The 25,789-nt window shown below is 45.5% G+C and overlaps 1 protein-coding gene across 1 annotated transcript in view; it reads right to left on the bottom strand.

Annotated features, from left to right (window-relative positions):
- Window positions 1-9,958: 9,958 nt before the first annotated feature.
- The window catches only part of LOC142674699 (periodic tryptophan protein 2 homolog), a 48,043-nt gene continuing 32,212 nt past the window's right edge, over window positions 9,959-25,789 (bottom strand). The window contains exons 15-21 of the mRNA XM_075847213.1: window positions 25,551-25,698; window positions 23,789-23,894; window positions 23,632-23,697; window positions 22,511-22,729; window positions 22,273-22,423; window positions 22,025-22,099; window positions 9,959-10,346 (exon numbers count right to left, since the gene is read on the bottom strand). Of these exons, the coding sequence (XP_075703328.1) occupies window positions 10,199-10,346; window positions 22,025-22,099; window positions 22,273-22,423; window positions 22,511-22,729; window positions 23,632-23,697; window positions 23,789-23,894; window positions 25,551-25,698 (913 nt within the window). The 3' untranslated portion in view covers window positions 9,959-10,198. The remainder of the gene's footprint in view (window positions 10,347-22,024; window positions 22,100-22,272; window positions 22,424-22,510; window positions 22,730-23,631; window positions 23,698-23,788; window positions 23,895-25,550; window positions 25,699-25,789) is intronic.

Raw genomic sequence — 25,789 nt, 5'->3', positions numbered from 1 at the left:
ACTGTCATTATATACCTCACACCCCTGATACTGCTATATAATAATCCTCTATATACTGTCATTATATACCTCACACCCCTGATACTGCTATATAATAATCCTCTATATACTGTCATTATATACCTCACACACCTGATACTACTATATAATAATCCTCTATATACTGTCATTATATACCTCACACTCCTGATACTACTATATAATAATCCTCTATATACTGTCATTATATACCTCACACCCCTGATACTACTATATAATAATCCTCTATATACTGTCATTATATACCTCACACCCCTGATACTACTATATAATAATCCTCTATATACTGTCATTATATACCTCACACCCCTGATACTGCTATATAATAATCCTCTATATACTGTCATTATATACCTCACACCCCTGATACTGCTATATAATAATCCTCTATATACTGTCATTATATACCTCACACCCCTGATACTGCTATATAATAATCCTCTATATACTGTCATTATATACCTCACACCCCTGATACTGCTATATAATAATCCTCTATATACTGTCATTATATACCTCACACTCCTGATACTACTATATAATAATCCTCTATATACTGTCATTATATACCTCACACTCCTGATACTACTATATAATAATCCTCTATATACTGTCATTATATACCTCACACTCCTGATACTACTATATAATAATCCTCTATATACTGTCATTATATACCTCACACTCCTGATACTACTATATAATAATCCTCTATATACTGTCATTATATACCTCACACCCCTGATACTACTATATAATAATCCTCTATATACTGTCATTATATACCTCACACTCCTGATACTACTATATAATAATCCTCTATATACTGTCATTATATACCTCACACCCTGATACTACTATATAATAATCCTCTATATACTGTCATTATATACCTCACACCCCTGATACTACTATATAATAATCCTCTATATACTGTCATTATATACCTCACACCCCTGATACTGCTATATAATAATCCTCTATATACTGTCATTATATACCTCACACCCCTGATACTACTATATAATAATCCTCTATATACTGTCATTATATACCTCACACTCCTGATACTACTATATAATAATCCTCTATATACTGTCATTATATACCTCACACCCTGATACTGCTATATAATAATCCTCTGTATACTGTCATTATATACCTCACACCCCTGATACTACTATATAATAATCCTCTATATACTGTCATTATATACCTCACACTCCTGATACTACTATATAATAATCCTCTATATACTGTCATTATATACCTCACACCCCTGATACTACTATATAATAATCCTCTATATACTGTCATTATATACCTCACACCCCTAATACTGCTATATAATAATCCTCTATATACTGTCATTATATACCTCACACCCCTGATACTACTATATAATAATCCTCTATATACTGTCATTATATACCTCACACTCCTGATACTACTATATAATAATCCTCTATATACTGTCATTATATACCTCACACCCCTGATACTACTATATAATAATCCTCTATATACTGTCATTATATACCTCACACCCTGATACTACTATATAATAATCCTCTATATACTGTCATTATATACCTCACACCCCTGATACTACTATATAATAATCCTCTATATACTGTCATTATATACCTCACACCCCTGATACTACTATATAATAATCCTCTATATACTGTCATTATATACCTCACACCCTGATACTGCTATATAATAATCCTCTGTATACTGTCATTATATACCTCACACCCCTGATACTACTATATAATAATCCTCTATATACTGTCATTATATACCTCACACTCCTGATACTACTATATAATAATCCTCTATATACTGTCATTATATACCTCACACCCCTGATACTACTATATAATAATCCTCTATATACTGTCATTATATACCTCACACCCTGATACTACTATATAATAATCCTCTATATACTGTCACTATATACCTCACACCCCTGATACTACTATATAATAATCCTCTATATACTGTCATTATATACCTCACACCCCTGATACTACTATATAATAATCCTCTATATACTGTCATTATATACCTCACACCCCTGATACTGCTATATAATAATCCTCTATATACTGTCATTATATACCTCACACCCCTGATACTACTATATAATAATCCTCTATATACTGTCATTATATACCTCACACTCCTGATACTACTATATAATAATCCTCTATATACTGTCATTATATACCTCACACTCCTGATACTACTATATAATAATCCTCTATATACTGTCATTATATACCTCACACCCCTGATACTACTATATAATAATCCTCTATATACTGTCATTATATACCTCACACCCCTGATACTACTATATAATAATCCTCTATATACTGTCATTATATACCTCACACCCTGATACTACTATATAATAATCCTCTATATACTGTCATTATATACCTCACACCCTGATACTACTATATAATAATCCTCTATATACTGTCATTATATACCTCACACCCCTGATACTACTATATAATAATCCTCTATATACTGTCATTATATACCTCACACTCCTGATACTACTATAATAATCCTCTATATACTGTCATTATATACCTCACACTCCTGATACTGCTATATAATAATCCTCTATATACTGTCATTATATACCTCACACCCCTGATACTACTATATAATAATCCTCTATATACTGTCATTATATACCTCACACCCCTGATACTACTATATAATAATCCTCTATATACTGTCATTATATACCTCACACCCCTGATACTGCTATATAATAATCCTCTATATACTGTCATTATATACCTCACACCCCTGATAGTATATAGAGGATTATTATATAGTAGTATCAGGGGTGTGAGGTATATAATGACAGTATACAGAGGATTATTATATAGTAGTGTCATTATATACCTCACACTCCTGATACTACTATATAATAATCCTCTATATACTGTCATTATATACCTCACACCCCTGATACTACTATATAATAATCCTCTATATACTGTCATTATATACCTCACACCCCTGATACTACTATATAATAATCCTCTATATACTGTCATTATATACCTCACACCCCTGATACTACTATATAATAATCCTCTATATACTGTCATTATATACCTCACACTCCTGATACTACTATATAATAATCCTCTATATACTGTCATTATATACCTCACACCCCTGATACTGCTATATAATAATCCTCTATATACTGTCATTATATACCTCACACCCCTGATACTGCTATATAATAATCCTCTATATACTGTCATTATATACCTCACACCCTGATACTGCTATATAATAATCCTCTATATACTGTCATTATATACCTCACACCCCTGATACTACTATATAATAATCCTCTATATACTGTCATTATATACCTCACACCCTGATACTGCTATATAATAATCCTCTATATACTGTCATTATATACCTCACACTCCTGATACTACTATATAATAATCCTCTGTATACTGTCATTATATACCTCACACCCCTGATACTACTATATAATAATCCTCTATATACTGGCATTATATACCTCACACCCCTGATACTACTATATAATAATCCTCTATATACTGTCATTATATACCTCACACCCCTGATACTACTATATAATAATCCTCTATATACTGTCATTATATACCTCACACCCTGATACTGCTATATAATAATCCTCTATATACTGTCATTATATACCTCACACTCCTGATACTACTATATAATAATCCTCTGTATACTGTCATTATATACCTCACACCCCTGATACTACTATATAATAATCCTCTATATACTGTCATTATATACCTCACACCCCTGATACTGCTATATAATAATCCTCTATATACTGTCATTATATACCTCACACCCCTGATACTGCTATATAATAATCCTCTATATACTGTCATTATATACCTCACACCCCTGATACTGCTATATAATAATCCTCTATATACTGTCATTATATACCTCACACCCCTGATACTGCTATATAATAATCCTCTATATACTCTCATTATATACCTCACACCCGATACTACTATATAATAATCCTCTATATACTGTCATTATATACCTCACACTCCTGATACTACTATATAATAATCCTCTATATACTGTCATTATATACCTCACACCCCTGATACTACTATATAATAATCCTCTATATACTGTCATTATATACCTCACACCCCTGATACTACTATATAATAATCCTCTATATACTGTCATTATATACCTCACACCCCTGATACTGCTATATAATAATCCTCTATATACTGTCATTATATACCTCACACCCCTGATACTACTATATAATAATCCTCTGTATACTGTCATTATATACCTCACACCCCTGATACTGCTATATAATAATCCTCTATATACTGTCATTATATACCTCACACCCCTGATACTGCTATATAATAATCCTCTATATACTGTCATTATATACCTCACACCCCTGATACTACTATATAATAATCCTCTATATACTGTCATTATATACCTCACACCCCTGATACTACTATATAATAATCCTCTATATACTGTCATTATATACCTCACACCCCTGATACTGCTATATAATAATCCTCTATATACTGTCATTATATACCTCACACCCCTGATACTATTATATAATAATCCTCTATATACTGTCATTATATACCTCACACCCCTGATACTACTATATAATAATCCTCTATATACTGTCATTATATACCTCACACCCCTGATACTGCTATATAATAATCCTCTGTATACTGTCATTATATACCTCACACCCCTGATACTACTATATAATAATCCTCTGTATACTGTCATTATATACCTCACACCCCTGATACTGCTATATAATAATCCTCTATATACTGTCATTATATACCTCACACCCCTGATACTGCTATATAATAATCCTCTATATACTCTCATTATATACCTCACACCCGATACTACTATATAATAATCCTCTATATACTGTCATTATATACCTCACACTCCTGATACTACTATATAATAATCCTCTATATACTGTCATTATATACCTCACACTCCTGATACTACTATATAATAATCCTCTATATACTGTCATTATATACCTCACACCCTGATACTACTATATAATAATCCTCTATATACTGTCATTATATACCTCACACCCCTGATACTACTATATAATAATCCTCTATATACTGTCATTATATACCTCACACCCCTGATACTACTATATAATAATCCTCTATATACTGTCATTATATACCTCACACCCCTGATACTACTATATAATAATCCTCTATATACTGTCATTATATACCTCACACCCCTGATACTACTATATAATAATCCTCTATATACTGTCATTATATACCTCACACTCCTGATACTACTATATAATAATCCTCTATATACTGTCATTATATACCTCACACTCCTGATACTACTATATAATAATCCTCTATATACTGTCATTATATACCTCACACCCCTGATACTACTATATAATAATCCTCTATATACTGTCATTATATACCTCACACCCCTGATACTACTATATAATAATCCTCTATATACTGTCATTATATACCTCACACCCCTGATACTACTATATAATAATCCTCTATATACTGTCATTATATACCTCACACCCCTGATACTGCTATATAATAATCCTCTATATACTGTCATTATATACCTCACACTCCTGATACTGCTATATAATAATCCTCTGTATACTGTCATTATATACCTCACACCCCTGATACTACTATATAATAATCCTCTATATACTGTCATTATATACCCCACACCCCTGATACTGCTATATAATAATCCTCTATATACTGTCATTATATACCTCACACCCCTGACACTGCTATATAATAATCCTCTATATACTGTCATTATATACCTCACACCCCTGATACTGCTATATAATAATCCTCTATATACTGTCATTATATACCTCACACTCCTGATACTACTATATAATAATCCTCTATATACTGTCATTATATACCTCACACCCCTGATACTACTATATAATAATCCTCTATATACTGTCATTATATACCTCACACCCCTGATACTACTATATAATAATCCTCTATATACTGTCATTATATACCTCACACCCCTGATACTACTATATAATAATCCTCTATATACTGTCATTATATACCTCACACCCCTGATACTACTATATAATAATCCTCTATATACTGTCATTATATACCTCACACTCCTGATACTACTATATAATAATCCTCTATATACTGTCATTATATACCTCACACCCCTGATACTGCTATATAATAATCCTCTATATACTGTCATTATATACCTCACACTCCTGATACTACTATATAATAATCCTCTGTATACTGTCATTATATACCTCACACCCCTGATACTGCTATATAATAATCCTCTATATACTGTCATTATATACCTCACACTCCTGATACTGCTATATAATAATCCTCTATATACTGTCATTATATACCTCACACTCCTGATACTACTATATAATAATCCTCTATATACTGTCATTATATACCTCACACCCCTGATACTACTATATAATAATCCTCTATATACTGTCATTATATACCTCACACTCCTGATACTACTATATAATAATCCTCTATATACTGTCATTATATACCCCACACCCCTGATACTACTATATAATAATCCTCTATATACTGTCATTATATACCTCACACCCCTGATACTACTATATAATAATCCTCTATATACTGTCACTATATACCTCACACCCCTGATACTACTATATAATAATCCTCTATATACTGTCATTATATACCTCACACCCCTGATACTGCTATATAATAATCCTCTATATACTGTCATTATATACCTCACACTCCTGATACTACTATATAATAATCCTCTATATACTGTCATTATATACCTCACACCCCTGATACTACTATATAATAATCCTCTATATACTGTCATTATATACCTCACACTCCTGATACTACTATATAATAATCCTCTATATACTGTCATTATATACCTCACACCCCTGATACTACTATATAATAATCCTCTATATACTGTCATTATATACCTCACACCCCTGATACTGCTATATAATAATCCTCTATATACTGTCATTATATACCTCACACCCCTGATACTACTATATAATAATCCTCTATATACTGTCATTATATACCTCACACCCTGATACTACTATATAATAATCCTCTATATACTGTCATTATATACCTCACACCCTGATACTACTATATAATAATCCTCTATATACTGTCATTATATACCTCACACTCCTGATACTGCTATATAGTAATACCCTATATACTGTCATTATATACCTCACACCCCTGATACTACTATATAATAATCCTCTATATACTGTCATTATATACCTCACACCCCTGATACTGCTATATAATAATCCTCTATATACTGTCATTATATACCTCACACCCTGATACTACTATATAATAATCCTCTATATACTGTCATTATATACCTCACACTCCTGATACTGCTATATAATAATCCTCTATATACTGTCATTATATACCTCACACCCCTGATACTGCTATATAATAATCCTCTATATACTGTCATTATATACCTCACACTCCTGATACTGCTATATAATAATCCTCTATATACTGTCATTATATACCTCACACTCCTGATACTGCTATATAATAATCCTCTATATACTGTCATTATATACCTCACACCCCTGATACTGCTATATAATAATCCTCTATATACTGTCATTATATACCTCACACCCCTGATACTACTATATAATAATCCTCTATATACTGTCATTATATACCTCACACCCCTGATAGTACTATATAATAATCCTCTATATACTGTCATTATATACCTCACACTCCTGATACTACTATATAATAATCCTCTATATACTGTCATTATATACCTCACACCCCTGATACTACTATATAATAATCCTCTATATACTGTCATTATATACCTCACACCCCTGATACTGCTATATAATAATCCTCTATATACTGTCATTATATACCTCACACCCTGATACTACTATATAATAATCCTCTATATACTGTCATTATATACCTCACACACCTGATACTACTATATAATAATCCTCTATATACTGTCATTATATACCTCACCACTCCTGATACTACTATATAATAATCCTCTATATACTGTCATTATATACCTCACACCCCTGATACTGCTATATAGTAATACCCTATATACTGTCATTATATACCTCACACCCCTGATACTGCTATATAATAATCCTCTATATACTGTCATTATATACCTCACACCCCTGATACTGCTATATAATAATCCTCTATATACTGTCATTATATACCTCACACCCTGATACTACTATATAATAATCCTCTATATACTGTCATTATATACCTCACACTCCTGATACTGCTATATAATAATCCTCTGTATACTGTCATTATATACCTCACACTCCTGACACTACTATATAATAATCCTCTATATACTGTCATTATATACCTCACACCGCTGATACTACTATATAATAATCCTCTATATACTGTCATTATATACCTCACACCCCTGATACTACTATATAATAATCCTCTATATACTGTCATTATATACCTCACACCCCTGATACTACTATATAATAATCCTCTATATACTGTCATTATATACCTCACACTCCTGATACTACTATATAATAATCCTCTATATACTGTCATTATATACCTCACACCCCTGATACTGCTATATAGTAATACCCTATATACTGTCATTATATACCTCACACTCCTGATCACCTGTGTGTTTCTGTTATTGTAAAGATTTAGACTTGATGTGTAATTGTCTCTTATAGATTGATGTATTTAGAGGTCGGGTCACGCCACTCCTAGATCTCGCCTGTGACTTTCTATTAAACGTACGCAGTGACGTACGACATTTTAAAAGGAATTTTTTTAATTGTTAATATTTTGGAACTGCTGCAAAAGTTCTAAAAGAAAAAACTGATGAGTGCTCCGCTTTTCTCCAGCGATCCAGCACTGCCGCTCCGGTGATCCTTCCGGTGTTTGTTTAAATGCGGGCAGCCAATCACAGGCCTCAGGATGACGTGTCATATTCCTGACATGAACCCTCAGCGATGGTCGTTGTGATGCCAGGAACACAACATGACACGGTTTAGGCTTCTGATTGGCTGCCCGCATGTAAACACAAATATTGGACCATGGAGCGTCAGTGCTGGACCGCCGGGGAAATAAATAGAGGAGTACGGATTCTACTTTTCTTCTTGGACATTTGCAGCTGTATGGGAGAGGGATACCGACGTGCCGGGAAATTAGGTGCCGACGGTCCCCGCAAGATGAATAGAACGCGGCAGACGCTGGATATCAGAGAGACATAGCGCGACCTCCGAGACATCAATCCATGAGAAGCGTGTTTAGGTACCAGAGGGCCTGACTCTTCAGGATAACCGCAACGCCCACATGACTCTCAAGATAATTTGCATATGGCGCATATTTTTGAATCTATTACCGTGCCGGATAACAGGATGGTGGCGGTCTGATCTCTCAAATCCTTTTCCTCCCGCTTGCAGCTGTCAATCAAGAAGAAGATCCTCCTGAGGTGGAGTAATGACTCTTATTCAGGGCTGTGAACTCCCCGAGGCTGACGGCGGCCGTGTGTTTCTATGGATGCTGGTAGGGCCGGCCCATCGTCACCTCTTAATGAATTCACTTTGACTAAGATGTCAAAAAACATGCAATGCCATTTCTTGGATTTTATCGCACCAGCCCCGGAGTAAATGAATGTCCTTCGGAGCACGAGTCTAAAACTCCAATAGTTTGATCAGAAATAACAAACTTCTTTATTAATTTTACAAATGGCACACGTCACTCAGCTGCAGAAGATGCAGTATATATATATATATATGTACAAATGTTCCTATAAGGCACAGCCGATCCTGCAGATCTCCACCCACAGTCTTCCCTCCATGTCCCATCATTTCACAGGACTCCTCGCTCCTATATGAAGTACAGTATGGAGAGGTGCGAGGTAAACAGTCCCACATCTCATCTCCACATCACTCAATCTCTTCTTCTCCTGTCCCATCACTCATAGACTCCACCTCAGAGTCCACGTCACTGTCACGTTCTGCAGCCGTTCGCTTCATCCCTCGCTGCTTTGACAGGCAGACGGCAAACCTCATGTTGTACCGATTCCAATCACAACTAGAAGGCAGAAACATCAGAAGAAACTAAGTAGGGACATCAAGACAGGGGACTCTGATCAAAGAGCGAGGAGGATCGAGACAGAGGACTAGGAGGATCGGGACAGGGGACTCGGATCAAACAGCGAGGAGGATCGGGAAAGAGGACTCGGATCAAAAAGCGAGGAGGATCGGGACAGAGGACTCGGATCAAACAGCGAGAAGGATCGGGACAGAGGACTCGGATCAAACAGCGAGGAGGATCGGGACAGAGGACTCGGATCAAACAGCGAGGAGGATCGGGAAAGAGGACTCGGATCAAAAAGCGAGGAGGATCGGGACAGAGGACTCGGATCAAACAGCGAGAAGGATCGGGACAGAGGACTCGGATCAACCAGCGAGAAGGATCGGGACAAAGGACTCGGATCAACCAGTGAGGAGGATCGAGACAGAGGACTCGGATCAACCAGTGAGGAGGATCAAGACAGAGGACTCGGATCAGACAGCGAGAAGGATCGGGACAGAGGACTCGGATCAGACAGCGAGACGGATCGGGACAGAGGACTCGGATCAAACAGCGAGGAGGATCGGGACAGAGGACTCGGATCAGACAGTGAGGAGGATCGGGACAGAGGACTCGGATCAAACAGCGAGGAGGATCGGCCAGAGGACTCGGATTAAACAGTGAGAAGGATCGGGCCAGAGGACTTGGATCAGACAGCGAGAAGGATCGGGACAGAGGACTCGGATCAGACAGCGAGGAGGATTTGGGACAGGGGACTCGGATCAAACAGCGAGGAGGATCGGGACAGAAGACTCGGATCAAACAGCGATAAGGATCGGGACAGAGGACTCGGATCAGACAGCGAGGAGGATCGGGACAGAGGACTCGGATCAAACAGCGAGGAGGATCGGGACAGGGGACTCGGATCAAACAGCGAGAAGGATCGGGACAGAGGACTCGGATCAAACAGCGAGAAGGATCGGGACAGAGGACTCGGATCAACCAGTGAGGAGGATCGAGACAGAGGACTAGGAGGATCGGGACAGGGGACTCGGATCAAACAGCGAGAAGGATCGGGACAGAGGACTCGGATCAAGCAGCGAGAAGGATTGTTCGGGTACTAATCAGTCTCAACCGGCAGGGATAATACGCTGAGTTCGTACGAAAGGAATCACACCACACAGAGTCTGGTACAAAGCTCCTCACTCAGCATCAGGCGTCACTGATTTATTTATTACACACATTTGTTCTATATCTCCTTTCTCCTGGGGGTGGGTACATGTTATCACACTTTTATAAAAGCACGTATCACTGTAAGCCTCTTGTTACTTTGTGTCATCCTTGGATAGGTTCACCCTTATCTGGTCCTTTAGATATGTCTTCATAGTTCATAGTTTGTTCATACCAGGAAGTGACTTGTTATTTTATTAGTGCGTAGTCCCTGTTCAGGGGCCATCTTGCCACGTATACTTATCTAATCCTATTACTATTGCTTCATCACAATTATGTACACAACTCTATAGTCTATATTTTATTAAAGAAAGAAAATTATTATAAACATTAACTTCTGTCCACTCCATCCTTCACAGGATCGGGACAGAGGACTCGGATCAACCAGTGAGGAGGATCGAGACAGAGGACTCGGATCAGACAGCGAGAAGGATCGGGACAGAGGACTCGGATCAACCAGCGAGAAAGATCGGGACAGAGGACTCGGATCAAACAACGAGGAGGATCGGGACAGAGGACTCGGATCAAACAGCGAGGAGGATCGGGACAGAGGACTCGGATCAAACAGCGAGGAGGATCGGGACAGAGGACTCGGATCAAACAGTAAGAAGGATCGGGACAGAGGACTCGGATCAAACAGCGAGGAGGATCGGGACAGAGGACTCGGATCAAAGAGTAAGAAGGATAGGGACAGAGGACTCGGATCAAACAGTAAGAAGGATCGGGACAGAGGACTCGGATCAAAAAGCGAGGAGGATCGGGACAGAGGACTCGGATCAAACAGCGAGAAGGATCGGGACAGAGGACTCGGATCAACCAGCGAGAAGGATCGGGACAGAGGACTCGGATCAACCAGTGAGGAGGATCGAGACAGAGGACTCGGATCAGACAGCGAGACGGATCGGGACAGAGGACTCGGATCAAACAGCGAGGAGGATCGGGACAGAGGACTCGGATCAGACAGTGAGGAGGATCGGGACAGAGGACTCGGATCAGACAGCGAGGAGGATCGGGACAGAGGACTCGGATCAAACAGCGAGGAGGATCGGCCAGAGGACTCGGATTAAACAGTGAGAAGGATCGGGGCAGAGGACTTGGATCAGACAGCGAGAAGGATCGGGACAGAGGACTCGGATCAGACAGCGAGGAGGATTTGGGACAGGGGACTCGGATCAAACAGCGAGGAGGATCGGGACAGAAGACTCGGATCAAACAGCGATAAGGATCGGGACAGAGGACTCGGATCAGACAGCGAGGAGGATCGGGACAGAGGACTCGGATCAAACAGCGAGAAGGATCGGGACAGAGGACTCGGATCAAACAGCGAGAAGGATCGGGACAGAGGACTCGGATCAACCAGTGAGGAGGATCGAGACAGAGGACTAGGAGGATCGGGACAGGGGACTCGGATCAAACAGCGAGAAGGATCGGGACAGAGGACTCGGATCAAACAGCGAGAAGGATCGGGACAGAGGACTCGGATCAAACAGCGAGGAGGATCGGCACAGAGGACTCGGATCAAACAGTAAGAAGGATCGGGACAGAGGACTCGGATTAAACAGTGAGAAGGATCGGGGCAGAGGACTTGGATCAGACAGCGAGAAGGATCGGGACAGAGGACTCGGATCAGACAGCGAGGAGGATTTGGGACAGGGGACTCGGATCAAACAGCGAGGAGGATCGGGACAGAAGACTCGGATCAAACAGCGAGGAGGATCGGGACAGAGGACTCGGATCAAACAGCGAGAAGGATCGGGACAGAGGACTCGGATCAAACAGCGAGAAGGATCGGGACAGAGGACTCGGATCAAACAGCGAGAAGGATCGGGACAGAGGACTAGGAGGATCGGGACAGGGGACTCGGATCAAACAGCGAGAAGGATCGGGACAGAGGACTCGGATCAAACAGCGAGGAGGATCGGGACAGAGGACTCGGATCAAACAGCGAGGAGGATCGGGACAGGGGACTCGGATCAAACAGCGAGAAGGATCGGGACAGAGGACTCGGATCAAGCAGCGAGAAGGATCGGGACAGAGGACTCGGATCAACCAGTGAGGAGGATCGAGACAGAGGACTCGGATCAGACAGCGAGAAGGATCGGGACAGAGGACTCGGATCAACCAGCGAGAAAGATCGGGACAGAGGACTCGGATCAAACAGCGAGGAGGATCGGGACAGAGGACTCGGATCAAACAGCGAGGAGGATCGGGACAGAGGACTCGGATCAAACAGTAAGAAGGATCGGGACAGAGGACTCGGATCAAACAGTAAGAAGGATCGGGACAGAGGACTCGGATCAAACAGCGAGGAGGATCGGGACAGAGGACTCGGATCAAAGAGTAAGAAGGATAGGGACAGAGGACTCGGATCAAACAGTAAGAAGGATCGGGACAGAGGACTCGGATCAAACAGCGAGGAGGATCGGGACAGAGGACTCGGATCAAACAGCGAGGAGGATCGGGACAGAGGACTCGGATCAAACAGTAAGAAGGATCGGGACAGAGGACTCGGATCAAACAGTAAGAAGGATCGGGACAGAGGACTCGGATCAAACAGTAAGAAGGATCGGGACAGAGGACTCGGATCAAACAGTAAGAAGGATCGGGACAGAGGACTCGGATCAAACAGTAAGAAGGATCGGGACAGAGGACTCGGATCAGACAGTGAGGAGGATCGGGACAGAGGACTCGGATCAAACAGTGAGGAGGATCGGGACAGAGGACTTGGATCAAACAGCGAGGAGGATCGGGACAGGGGACTCGGATCAAACAGCGAGAAGGATCGGGACAGAGGACTCGGATCAAACAGTCAGGGTATGTTCACACGTAGTCAACCAAAACGTCTGAAAATCCAGAGCTGTTTTCAAGGGAAAACAGACCCTGCTTTTCAGACGTTTTTTTACCAACTCGCATTTTTACCAACTCATTTTTTTACCAACTCGTTTTTGGAGCTGTTTTCATTGGAGTCTATGAGAAAACAGCTCCAAAAACGTCTGAAAGAAGTGTCCTGCACTTCTTTTGACGAGGCTGTATTTTTACGAGTCGTCGTTTGACAGCTGTCAAACGACGACGCGTAAATAACAGGTCGTCTGCACAGTACGTCGGCAAACCCATTCAAATGAATGGGCAGATGTTTGCCGACGTATTGGAGCCGTATTTTCAGACGTAAAACGAGGCATAATACGCCTCGTATACGTCTGAAATTTGGCCGTGTGAACATACCCTAAGAAGGATCGGGACAGAGGACTCGGATCAAACAGTAAGAAGGATCGGGACAGAGGACTCGGATCAAACAGCGAGAAGGATCGGGACAGAGGACTCGGATCAAACAGCGAGGAGGATCGGGACAGAGGACTCGGATCAAACAGCGAGGAGGATCGGGACAGGGGACTCGGATCAAACAGCGAGAAGGATCGGGACAGAGGACTCGGATCAAAGAGTAAGAAGGATAGGGACAGAGGACTCGGATCAAACAGCGAGGAGGATCGGGACAGAGGACTCGGATCAAAGAGTAAGAAGGATAGGGACAGAGGACTCGGATCAAACAGTAAGAAGGATCGGGACAGAGGACTCGGATCAAAAAGCGAGGAGGATCGGGACAGAGGACTCGGATCAAACAGCGAGAAGGATCGGGACAGAGGACTCGGATCAACCAGCGAGAAGGATCGGGACAGAGGACTCGGATCAACCAGTGAGGAGGATCGAGACAGAGGACTCGGATCAGACAGCGAGACGGATCGGGACAGAGGACTCGGATCAAACAGCGAGGAGGATCGGGACAGAGGACTCGGATCAGACAGTGAGGAGGATCGGGACAGAGGACTCGGATCAGACAGTGAGGAGGATCGGGACAGAGGACTCGGATCAAACAGCGAGGAGGATCGGGACAGAGGACTCGGATCAAACAGCGAGGAGGATCGGCCAGAGGACTCGGATTAAACAGTGAGAAGGATCGGGGCAGAGGACTTGGATCAGACAGCGAGAAGGATCGGGACAGAGGACTCGGATCAGACAGCGAGGAGGATTTGGGACAGGGGACTCGGATCAAACAGCGAGGAGGATCGGGACAGAAGACTCGGATCAAACAGCGATAAGGATCGGGACAGAGGACTCGGATCAGACAGCGAGGAGGATCGGGACAGAGGACTCGGATCAAACAGCGAGGAGGATCGGGACAGGGGACTCGGATCAAACAGCGAGAAGGATCGGGACAGAGGACTCGGATCAAACAGCGAGAAGGATCGGGACAGAGGACTTGGATCAACCAGTGAGGAGGATCGAGACAGAGGACTAGGAGGATCGGGACAGGGGACTCGGATCAAACAGCGAGAAGGATCGGGACAGAGGACTCGGATCAAACAGCGAGAAGGATCGGGACAGAGGACTCGGATCAAACAGCGAGGAGGATCGGCACAGAGGACTCGGATCAAACAGTAAGAAGGATCGGGACAGAGGACTCGGATCAACCAGTGAGGAGGATCGAGACAGAGGACTCGGATCAGACAGCGAGAAGGATCGGGACAGAGGACTCGGATCAACCAGCGAGAAAGATCGGGACAGAGGACTCGGATCAAACAACGAGGAGGATCGGGACAGAGGACTCGGATCAAACAGCGAGGAGGATCGGGACAGAGGACTCGGATCAAACAGCGAGGAGGATCGGGACAGAGGACTCGGATCAAACAGTAAGAAGGATCGGGACAGAGGACTCGGATCAAACAGCGAGGAGGATCGGGACAGAGGACTCGGATCAAAGAGTAAGAAGGATAGGGACAGAGGACTCGGATCAAACAGTAAGAAGGATCGGGACAGAGGACTCGGATCAAAAAGCGAGGAGGATCGGGACAGAGGACTCGGATCAAACAGCGAGAAGGATCGGGACAGAGGACTCGGATCAACCAGCGAGAAGGATCGGGACAGAGGACTCGGATCAACCAGTGAGGAGGATCGAGACAGAGGACTCGGATCAGACAGCGAGACGGATCGGGACAGAGGACTCGGATCAAACAGCGAGGAGGATCGGGACAGAGGACTCGGATCAGACAGTGAGGAGGATCGGGACAGAGGACTCGGATCAGACAGCGAGGAGGATCGGGACAGAGGACTCGGATCAAACAGCGAGGAGGATCGGCCAGAGGACTCGGATTAAACAGTGAGAAGGATCGGGGCAGAGGACTTGGATCAGACAGCGAGAAGGATCGGGACAGAGGACTCGGATCAGACAGCGAGGAGGATTTGGGACAGGGGACTCGGATCAAACAGCGAGGAGGATCGGGACAGAAGACTCGGATCAAACAGCGATAAGGATCGGGACAGAGGACTCGGATCAGACAGCGAGGAGGATCGGGACAGAGGACTCGGATCAAACAGCGAGAAGGATCGGGACAGAGGACTCGGATCAAACAGCGAGAAGGATCGGGACAGAGGACTCGGATCAACCAGTGAGGAGGATCGAGACAGAGGACTAGGAGGATCGGGACAGGGGACTCGGATCAAACAGCGAGAAGGATCGGGACAGAGGACTCGGATCAAACAGCGAGAAGGATCGGGACAGAGGACTCGGATCAAACAGCGAGGAGGATCGGCACAGAGGACTCGGATCAAACAGTAAGAAGGATCGGGACAGAGGACTCGGATTAAACAGTGAGAAGGATCGGGGCAGAGGACTTGGATCAGACAGCGAGAAGGATCGGGACAGAGGACTCGGATCAGACAGCGAGGAGGATTTGGGACAGGGGACTCGGATCAAACAGCGAGGAGGATCGGGACAGAAGACTCGGATCAAACAGCGAGGAGGATCGGGACAGAGGACTCGGATCAAACAGCGAGAAGGATCGGGACAGAGGACTCGGATCAAACAGCGAGAAGGATCGGGACAGAGGACTCGGATCAAACAGCGAGAAGGATCGGGACAGAGGACTAGGAGGATCGGGACAGGGGACTCGGATCAAACAGCGAGAAGGATCGGGACAGAGGACTCGGATCAAACAGCGAGGAGGATCGGGACAGAGGACTCGGATCAAACAGCGAGGAGGATCGGGACAGGGGACTCGGATCAAACAGCGAGAAGGATCGGGACAGAGGACTCGGATCAAGCAGCGAGAAGGATCGGGACAGAGGACTCGGATCAACCAGTGAGGAGGATCGAGACAGAGGACTCGGATCAGACAGCGAGAAGGATCGGGACAGAGGACTCGGATCAACCAGCGAGAAAGATCGGGACAGAGGACTCGGATCAAACAGCGAGGAGGATCGGGACAGAGGACTCGGATCAAACAGCGAGGAGGATCGGGACAGAGGACTCGGATCAAACAGTAAGAAGGATCGGGACAGAGGACTCGGATCAAACAGTAAGAAGGATCGGGACAGAGGACTCGGATCAAACAGCGAGGAGGATCGGGACAGAGGACTCGGATCAAAGAGTAAGAAGGATAGGGACAGAGGACTCGGATCAAACAGTAAGAAGGATCGGGACAGAGGACTCGGATCAAACAGCGAGGAGGATCGGGACAGAGGACTCGGATCAAACAGCGAGGAGGATCGGGACAGAGGACTCGGATCAAACAGTAAGAAGGATCGGGACAGAGGACTCGGATCAAACAGTAAGAAGGATCGGGACAGAGGACTCGGATCAAACAGTAAGAAGGATCGGGACAGAGGACTCGGATCAAACAGTAAGAAGGATCGGGACAGAGGACTCGGATCAAACAGTAAGAAGGATCGGGACAGAGGACTCGGATCAGACAGTGAGGAGGATCGGGACAGAGGACTCGGATCAAACAGTGAGGAGGATCGGGACAGAGGACTTGGATCAAACAGCGAGGAGGATCGGGACAGGGGACTCGGATCAAACAGCGAGAAGGATCGGGACAGAGGACTCGGATCAAACAGTCAGGGTATGTTCACACGTAGTCAACCAAAACGTCTGAAAATCCAGAGCTGTTTTCAAGGGAAAACAGACCCTGCTTTTCAGACGTTTTTTTACCAACTCGCATTTTTACCAACTCATTTTTTTACCAACTCGTTTTTGGAGCTGTTTTCATTGGAGTCTATGAGAAAACAGCTCCAAAAACGTCTGAAAGAAGTGTCCTGCACTTCTTTTGACGAGGCTGTATTTTTACGAGTCGTCGTTTGACAGCTGTCAAACGACGACGCGTAAATAACAGGTCGTCTGCACAGTACGTCGGCAAACCCATTCAAATGAATGGGCAGATGTTTGCCGACGTATTGGAGCCGTATTTTCAGACGTAAAACGAGGCATAATACGCCTCGTATACGTCTGAAATTTGGCCGTGTGAACATACCCTAAGAAGGATCGGGACAGAGGACTCGGATCAAACAGTAAGAAGGATCGGGACAGAGGACTCGGATCAAACAGCGACAAGGATCGGGACAGAGGACTCGGATCAAACAGCGAGGAGGATCGGGACAGAGGACTCGGATCAAACAGCGAGGAGGATCGGGACAGGGGACTCGGATCAAACAGCGAGAAGGATCGGGACAGAGGACTCGGATCAAAGAGTAAGAAGGATAGGGACAGAGGACTCGGATCAAACAGCGAGGAGGATCGGGACAGAGGACTCGGATCAAAGAGTAAGAAGGATAGGGACAGAGGACTCGGATCAAACAGTAAGAAGGATCGGGACAGAGGACTCGGATCAAAAAGCGAGGAGGATCGGGACAGAGGACTCGGATCAAACAGCGAGAAGGATCGGGACAGAGGACTCGGATCAACCAGCGAGAAGGATCGGGACAGAGGACTCGGATCAACCAGTGAGGAGGATCGAGACAGAGGACTCGGATCAGACAGCGAGACGGATCGGGACAGAGGACTCGGATCAAACAGCGAGGAGGATCGGGACAGAGGACTCGGATCAGACAGTGAGGAGGATCGGGACAGAGGACTCGGATCAAACAGCGAGGAGGATCGGGACAGAGGACTCGGATCAAACAGCGAGGAGGATCGGCCAGAGGACTCGGATTAAACAGTGAGAAGGATCGGGGCAGAGGACTTGGATCAGACAGCGAGAAGGATCGGGACAGAGGACTCGGATCAGACAGCGAGGAGGATTTGGGACAGGGGACTCGGATCAAACAGCGAGGAGGATCGGGACAGAAGACTCGGATCAAACAGCGATAAGGATCGGGACAGAGGACTCGGATCAGACAGCGAGGAGGATCGGGACAGAGGACTCGGATCAAACAGCGAGGAGGATCGGGACAGGGGACTCGGATCAAACAGCGAGAAGGATCGGGACAGAGGACTCGGATCAAACAGCGAGAAGGATCGGGACAGAGGACTCGGATCAACCAGTGAGGAGGATCGAGACAGAGGACTAGGAGGATCGGGACAGGGGACTCGGATCAAACAGCGAGAAGGATCGGGACAGAGGACTCGGATCAAACAGCGAGAAGGATCGGGACAGAGGACTCGGATCAAACAGCGAGGAGGATCGGCACAGAGGACTCGGATCAAACAGTAAGAAGGATCGGGACAGAGGACTCGGATTAAACAGTGAGAAGGATCGGGGCAGAGGACTTGGATCAGACAGCGAGAAGGATCGGGACAGAGGACTCGGATCAGACAGCGAGGAGGATTTGGGACAGGGGACTCGGATCAAACAGCGAGGAGGATCGGGACAGAAGACTCGGATCAAACAGCGAGGAGGATCGGGACAGAGGACTCGGATCAAACAGCGAGAAGGATCGGGACAGAGGACTCGGATCAAACAGCGAGAAGGATCGGGACAGAGGACTCGGATCAAACAGCGAGAAGGATCGGGACAGAGGACTAGGAGGATCGGGACAGGGGACTCGGATCAAACAGCGAGAAGGATCGGGACAGAGGACTCGGATCAAACAGCGAGGAGGATCGGGACAGAGGACTCGGATCAAACAGCGAGGAGGATCGGGACAGAGGACTCGGATCAAACAGCGAGGAGGATCGGGACAGGGGACTCGGATCAAACAGCGAGAAGGATCGGGACAGAGGACTCGGATCAAGCAGCGAGAAGGATCGGGACAGAGGACTCGGATCAACCAGTGAGGAGGATCGAGACAGAGGACTCGGATCAGACAGCGAGAAGGATCGGGACAGAGGACTCGGATCAACCAGCGAGAAAGATCGGGACAGAGGACTCGGATCAAACAGCGAGGAGGATCGGGACAGAGGACTCGGATCAAACAGCGAGGAGGATCGGGACAGAGGACTCGGATCAAACAGTAAGAAGGATCGGGACAGAGGACTCGGATCAAACAGTAAGAAGGATCGGGACAGAGGACTCGGATCAAACAGCGAGGAGGATCGGGACAGAGGACTCGGATCAAAGAGTAAGAAGGATAGGGACAGAGGACTCGGATCAAACAGTAAGAAGGATCGGGACAGAGGACTCGGATCAAACAGCGAGGAGGATCGGGACAGAGGACTCGGATCAAACAGCGAGGAGGATCGGGACAGAGGACTCGGATCAAACAGCGAGGAGGATCGGGACAGAGGACTCGGATCAAACAGTAAGAAGGATCGGGACAGAGGACTCGGATCAAACAGTAAGAAGGATCGGGACAGAGGACTCGGATCAAACAGTAAGAAGGATCGGGACAGAGGACTCGGATCAAACAGTAAGAAGGATCGGGACAGAGGACTCGGATCAAACAGTAAGAAGGATCGGGACAGAGGACTCGGATCAGACAGTGAGGAGGATCGGGACAGAGGACTCGGATCAGACAGTGAGGAGGATCGGGACAGAGGACTCGGATCAAACAGTGAGGAGGATCGGGACAGAGGACTTGGATCAAACAGCGAGGAGGATCGGGACAGGGGACTCGGATCAAACAGCGAGAAGGATCGGGACAGAGGACTCGGATCAAACAGTAAGAAGGATCGGGACAGAGGACTCGGATCAAACAGTAAGAAGGATCGGGACAGAGGACTCGGATCAAACAGTGAGGAGGATCGAGACAGAGGACTCGGATCAGACAGCGAGGAGGATCGGGAAAGGGGACTCGGATCAAACAGCGAGAAGGATCGGGACAGAGGACTCGGATCAAACAGCGAGAAGGATCGGGACAGAGGACTCGGATCAAACAGCGAGAAGGATCGGGACAGAGGACTCGGATCAAACAGCGAGGAGGATCGGGACAGAGGACTCGGATCAAACAGCGAGGAGGATCGGGACAGGGGACTCGGATCAAACAGCGAGAAGGATCGGGACAGAGGACTCGGATCAACCAGCGAGACGGATCGGGACAGAGGACTCGGATCAACCAGCGAGGAGGATCGGGACAGCGGACTCGGATCAAACAGCGAGGAGGATCGGGACAGAGGACTCGGATCAAACAGTAAGAAGGATCGGGACAGAGGACTCGGATTAAACAGTGAGAAGGATCGGGGCAGAGGACTCGGATCAGACAGCGAGAAGGATCGGGACAGAGGACTCACATGAGGTTAGACCGCTTGTTGTACTTACAGCTTTGAGATGTCTGTGAAGTGACCCTGAATACTCTTCTGCAGCGAGTGAATGGCCGGCATTAAGGAAACTGATCTGCAGATAGGAAGAAAAACAGAGGATTAATATTCACAAACTTCTAGGACACCCAATGATTTGGCATCAGGCCTGGGAGAAAAACACCCGGGAGTTTCCTTTAACAGATCTCAGAAACCCCAAGCGGATAAGAGACGATATTCAGACAATACAGAGGCTCGCCGGCCACTTACCGAGTCTTCAGCTTCTGGCCATGCTGCATTAACAATTCATGAGCCCAGATCAGATAGAACTGCAGGTGCCGGGATCTCTCAATCTGAGCCGCCAAGAACACCAGCAAGCGCTCAACATACAGCTCCGGGAGAGAGGAGCAGAGAACCTGAACTGTAGGACATCAAGACACAAGAATGTCATGGAACCGAGCGGCAGAAAGTCAGCCAGAAGATCAGACGGCATCAGTGTGTTACCCACCGTCTGTGTAGGGCACGCTCTCCAGAGCCTCCTGTAGAAGCCGCTCTTCATTGAGTCTCATGGCCATCACGAGCGCCCGAGTCCACTCGCCTTTACGCAGTGTCCGATGTACACTCCCGGCTGTCACCTCTTCATCCAGCTGGAAAGGATCAAACACTGAACTAGAGTCAATGGAGTAGATGAGAAGACCCTCCGTGGAGGTGGCGGCCCAACTGCGCCCTGATAAAACAGAAAGATGGTGTTCACATACACAACCTGTATCCCAAGAGCCAAGTCACATTCTATAGTCACCACCTATACCATCCCGTCATAATCTATATTATCCCGTCATAGTCTATACTATCCCGTCATATTCTATGATCACCATCTATACTATCCCGTCATATTCTATACTATCCCGTCATATTCTATGATCACCATCTATACTATCCCGTCATATTCTATACTATCCCGTCATATTCTATGATCACCATCTATACTATCCCGTCATATTCTATACTATCCCGTCATATTCTATGATCACCATCTATACTATCCCGTCATATTCTATAATCACCATCTATACTATCCCGTCATATTCTATAATCACCACCTATACTATCCAGTCACATTCTATAGTCACCACCTATACTATCCAGTCATATTCTATGATCACCACCTATACTATCCAGTCATATTCTATGATCACCACCTATACTATCCCGTCATATTCTATAATCACCACCTATACTATCCAGTCATATTCTATGATCACCACCTATACTATCCCGTCATATTCTATAATCACCACCTATACTATCCCGTCATATTCTATAATCACCACCTATACTATCCCGTCATATTCTATAATCACCACCTATACTATCCAGTCATATTCTATGATCACCACCTATACTATCCGGTCATATTCTATAATCACCACCTATATCATCCCGTCATATTCTATAATCACCACCTATACTATCCCGTCATATTCTATAATCACCACCTATACTATCCGGTCATATTCTATAATCACCACCTATACCATCCCGTCATATTCTATAATCACCACCTATATCATCCCCGGTCACATTGTGCGCCACCCCCGGTTACATTGTATACTCAACCTCTTGACTCACCAGTTGGAGAGAACCGTAATGACGTCACACGGATTTCGGGCTTGAAGTGCCGGGAGCTCATGTCACCTGAAAAATATTCATCAGTGAATCTCACAAAAAGACTTCCCTAGAGGTGAGGACTGGAATCCTCCATTGAGAGACTTCCCCTCCCCCCTACCTTTACGGACTCCTGGAAGTCTCAGAGTGACTCCATCCTCTCCAGCTCCCTCATCAACCAAAGCCAGACTCCCGAACTCTGTCATCTTACGGCGGTCCAGAAACTCCTGATGGAATATAACAGAGAAGAGTAAGAAAAGTGGAGAAGACAAGAGAGAACAAGAGACAGCAGGAGAGGAGCAAGGAACAGGGAGAGAGAGAGCAGGAGAGGAGCAAGGAACAGGGAGAGAGAGAGCAGGAGAGGAGCAAGGGACAGGGAGAGAGCAGGAGAGGAGCAAGGAACGGGGAGAGAGAGCAGGAGAGGAGCAAGGAACGGGGAGAGAGAGAGCAGGAGGAGCAAGGAACAGGGAGAGAGAGAGAACAGGAGAGGAGCAAGGAACGGGGAGAGAGAGCAGGAGAGTAGCAAGAAGCGGGGGGAGAGAGAGAGCAGGAGAGGAGCAAGAAGCGGGGGGAGAGAGAGAGCAGGAGAGGAGCAAGGAACAGGGATAGAGAGAGAGCAGGAGAGGAGCAAGGAACAGGGAGAGAGAGAGAGCAGGAGAGGAGCAAGGAACAGGGAGAGAGAGAGCAGGAGAGGAGCAAGGAACAGGGAGAGAGAGAGCAGGAGAGGAGCAAGGAACAGGGAGAGAGAGAGCAGGAGAGGAGCAAGGAACAGAGAGAGAGAGAGCAGGAGAGGAGCAAGGAACGGGGAGAGAGAGCAGGAGAGGAGCAAGGAACGGGGAGAGAGAGCAGGAGAGGAGCAAGAAGCGGGGGAGAGAGAGAGCAGTGGAGGAGCAAGAAACGGGGAGAGGAAGAGAGCAGTGGAGGAGCAAGAAACGGGCAGAGGAAGAGAGAGCAGTGGAGGAGCAAGAAACGGGGAGAGAGCAGGAGAGGAGCAAGGAACGGGGAGAGAAAGCAGGAGAGCAGCAAGGAACGGGGAGAGAGAGCAGGAGAGCAGCAAGGAACGGGGAGAGAGAGCAGGAGAGCAGCAAGGAACGGGGAGAGAGAGCAGGAGAGTAGCAAGGAACGGGGAGAGAGAGCAGGAGAGTAGCAAGGAACGGGGAGAGAGAGCAAGGAACGGGGAGAGAGCAGGAGAGGAGCAAGGAACGGGGAGAGAGAGCAGGAGAGGAGCAAGGAACGGGGAGAAAGCGAGCAGTAGAGGAGCAAGGAACGGGGAGAGAGAGCAGTGGAGGAGCAAGAAACGGGGAGAGGAAGAGAGAGCAGTGGAGGAGCAAGAAACGGGGAGAGGAAGAGAGCAGTGGAGGAGCAAGAAACGGGGAGAGAGAGAGAGAGCAGGAGAGGAGCAAGGAACGGGGAGAGGGAGCAGTGGAGGAGCAAGAAACGGGGAGAGGAAGAGAGAGCAGTGGAGGAGCAAGAAACGGGGAGAGGAAGAGAGAGCAGTGGAGGAGCAAGAAACGGGGAGAGAGAGAGAGCAGGAGAGGAGCAAGGAACGGGGAGAGGGAGAGAGCAGGAGGAGCAAGGAACGGGGAGAGAGCAGGAGAGGAGCAAGGAACGGGGAGAGAAAGCAGGAGAGAATCAAGGAACGCGGAGAGTAGGAGAGGAGCAAGGAACGGGAAGAGAGCTGGAGAGAAGGAACGGGGAGGAAGAGAGAGCAGGAGAGGAGCAAGGAACGGGAAGTAAGAGAGGAGCAAGGAACGGGGAGAGAGAGAGCAGGAAAAGAGTGCGCAAGAGACAAGGAGAGAGTGAGAGACGGAGCAGGAGTGTCAGGTGTTGACTCGCGCTCCTTATATTAACCCCTTTGTTTCCCTCTTATTTCCCGTCCTCACCTCCATGGCATCCAGAGAATAATTGCAGGAGATTTCAAACTTTTTGGCGAGCAGCTGCTCTCGGACGTGATAAATACACACAAATCGTGAGGCGCCGCCGGCAAGAAGAGCGTGGCCGTCTGCTGAGTAACACAGAGTAGTGAAGGCCCTGAGAAATAATCAGAGGTCAGATGTGACAGGTGTGAGGAGAGGACAGGAGGGGTTTGTGGGCCGTCATTGTCCGGCTGAGTCTGCGCGGT

The sequence above is a fragment of the Rhinoderma darwinii genome (assembly GCF_050947455.1).
Source record: "Rhinoderma darwinii isolate aRhiDar2 chromosome 2 unlocalized genomic scaffold, aRhiDar2.hap1 SUPER_2_unloc_1, whole genome shotgun sequence".
In the NCBI taxonomy this organism is placed as follows: domain Eukaryota; kingdom Metazoa; phylum Chordata; class Amphibia; order Anura; family Rhinodermatidae; genus Rhinoderma; species Rhinoderma darwinii.
The sequence above is the reverse complement of the archived record's forward strand: the minus strand, read 5'-3'. Positions and strand labels throughout refer to the sequence as shown.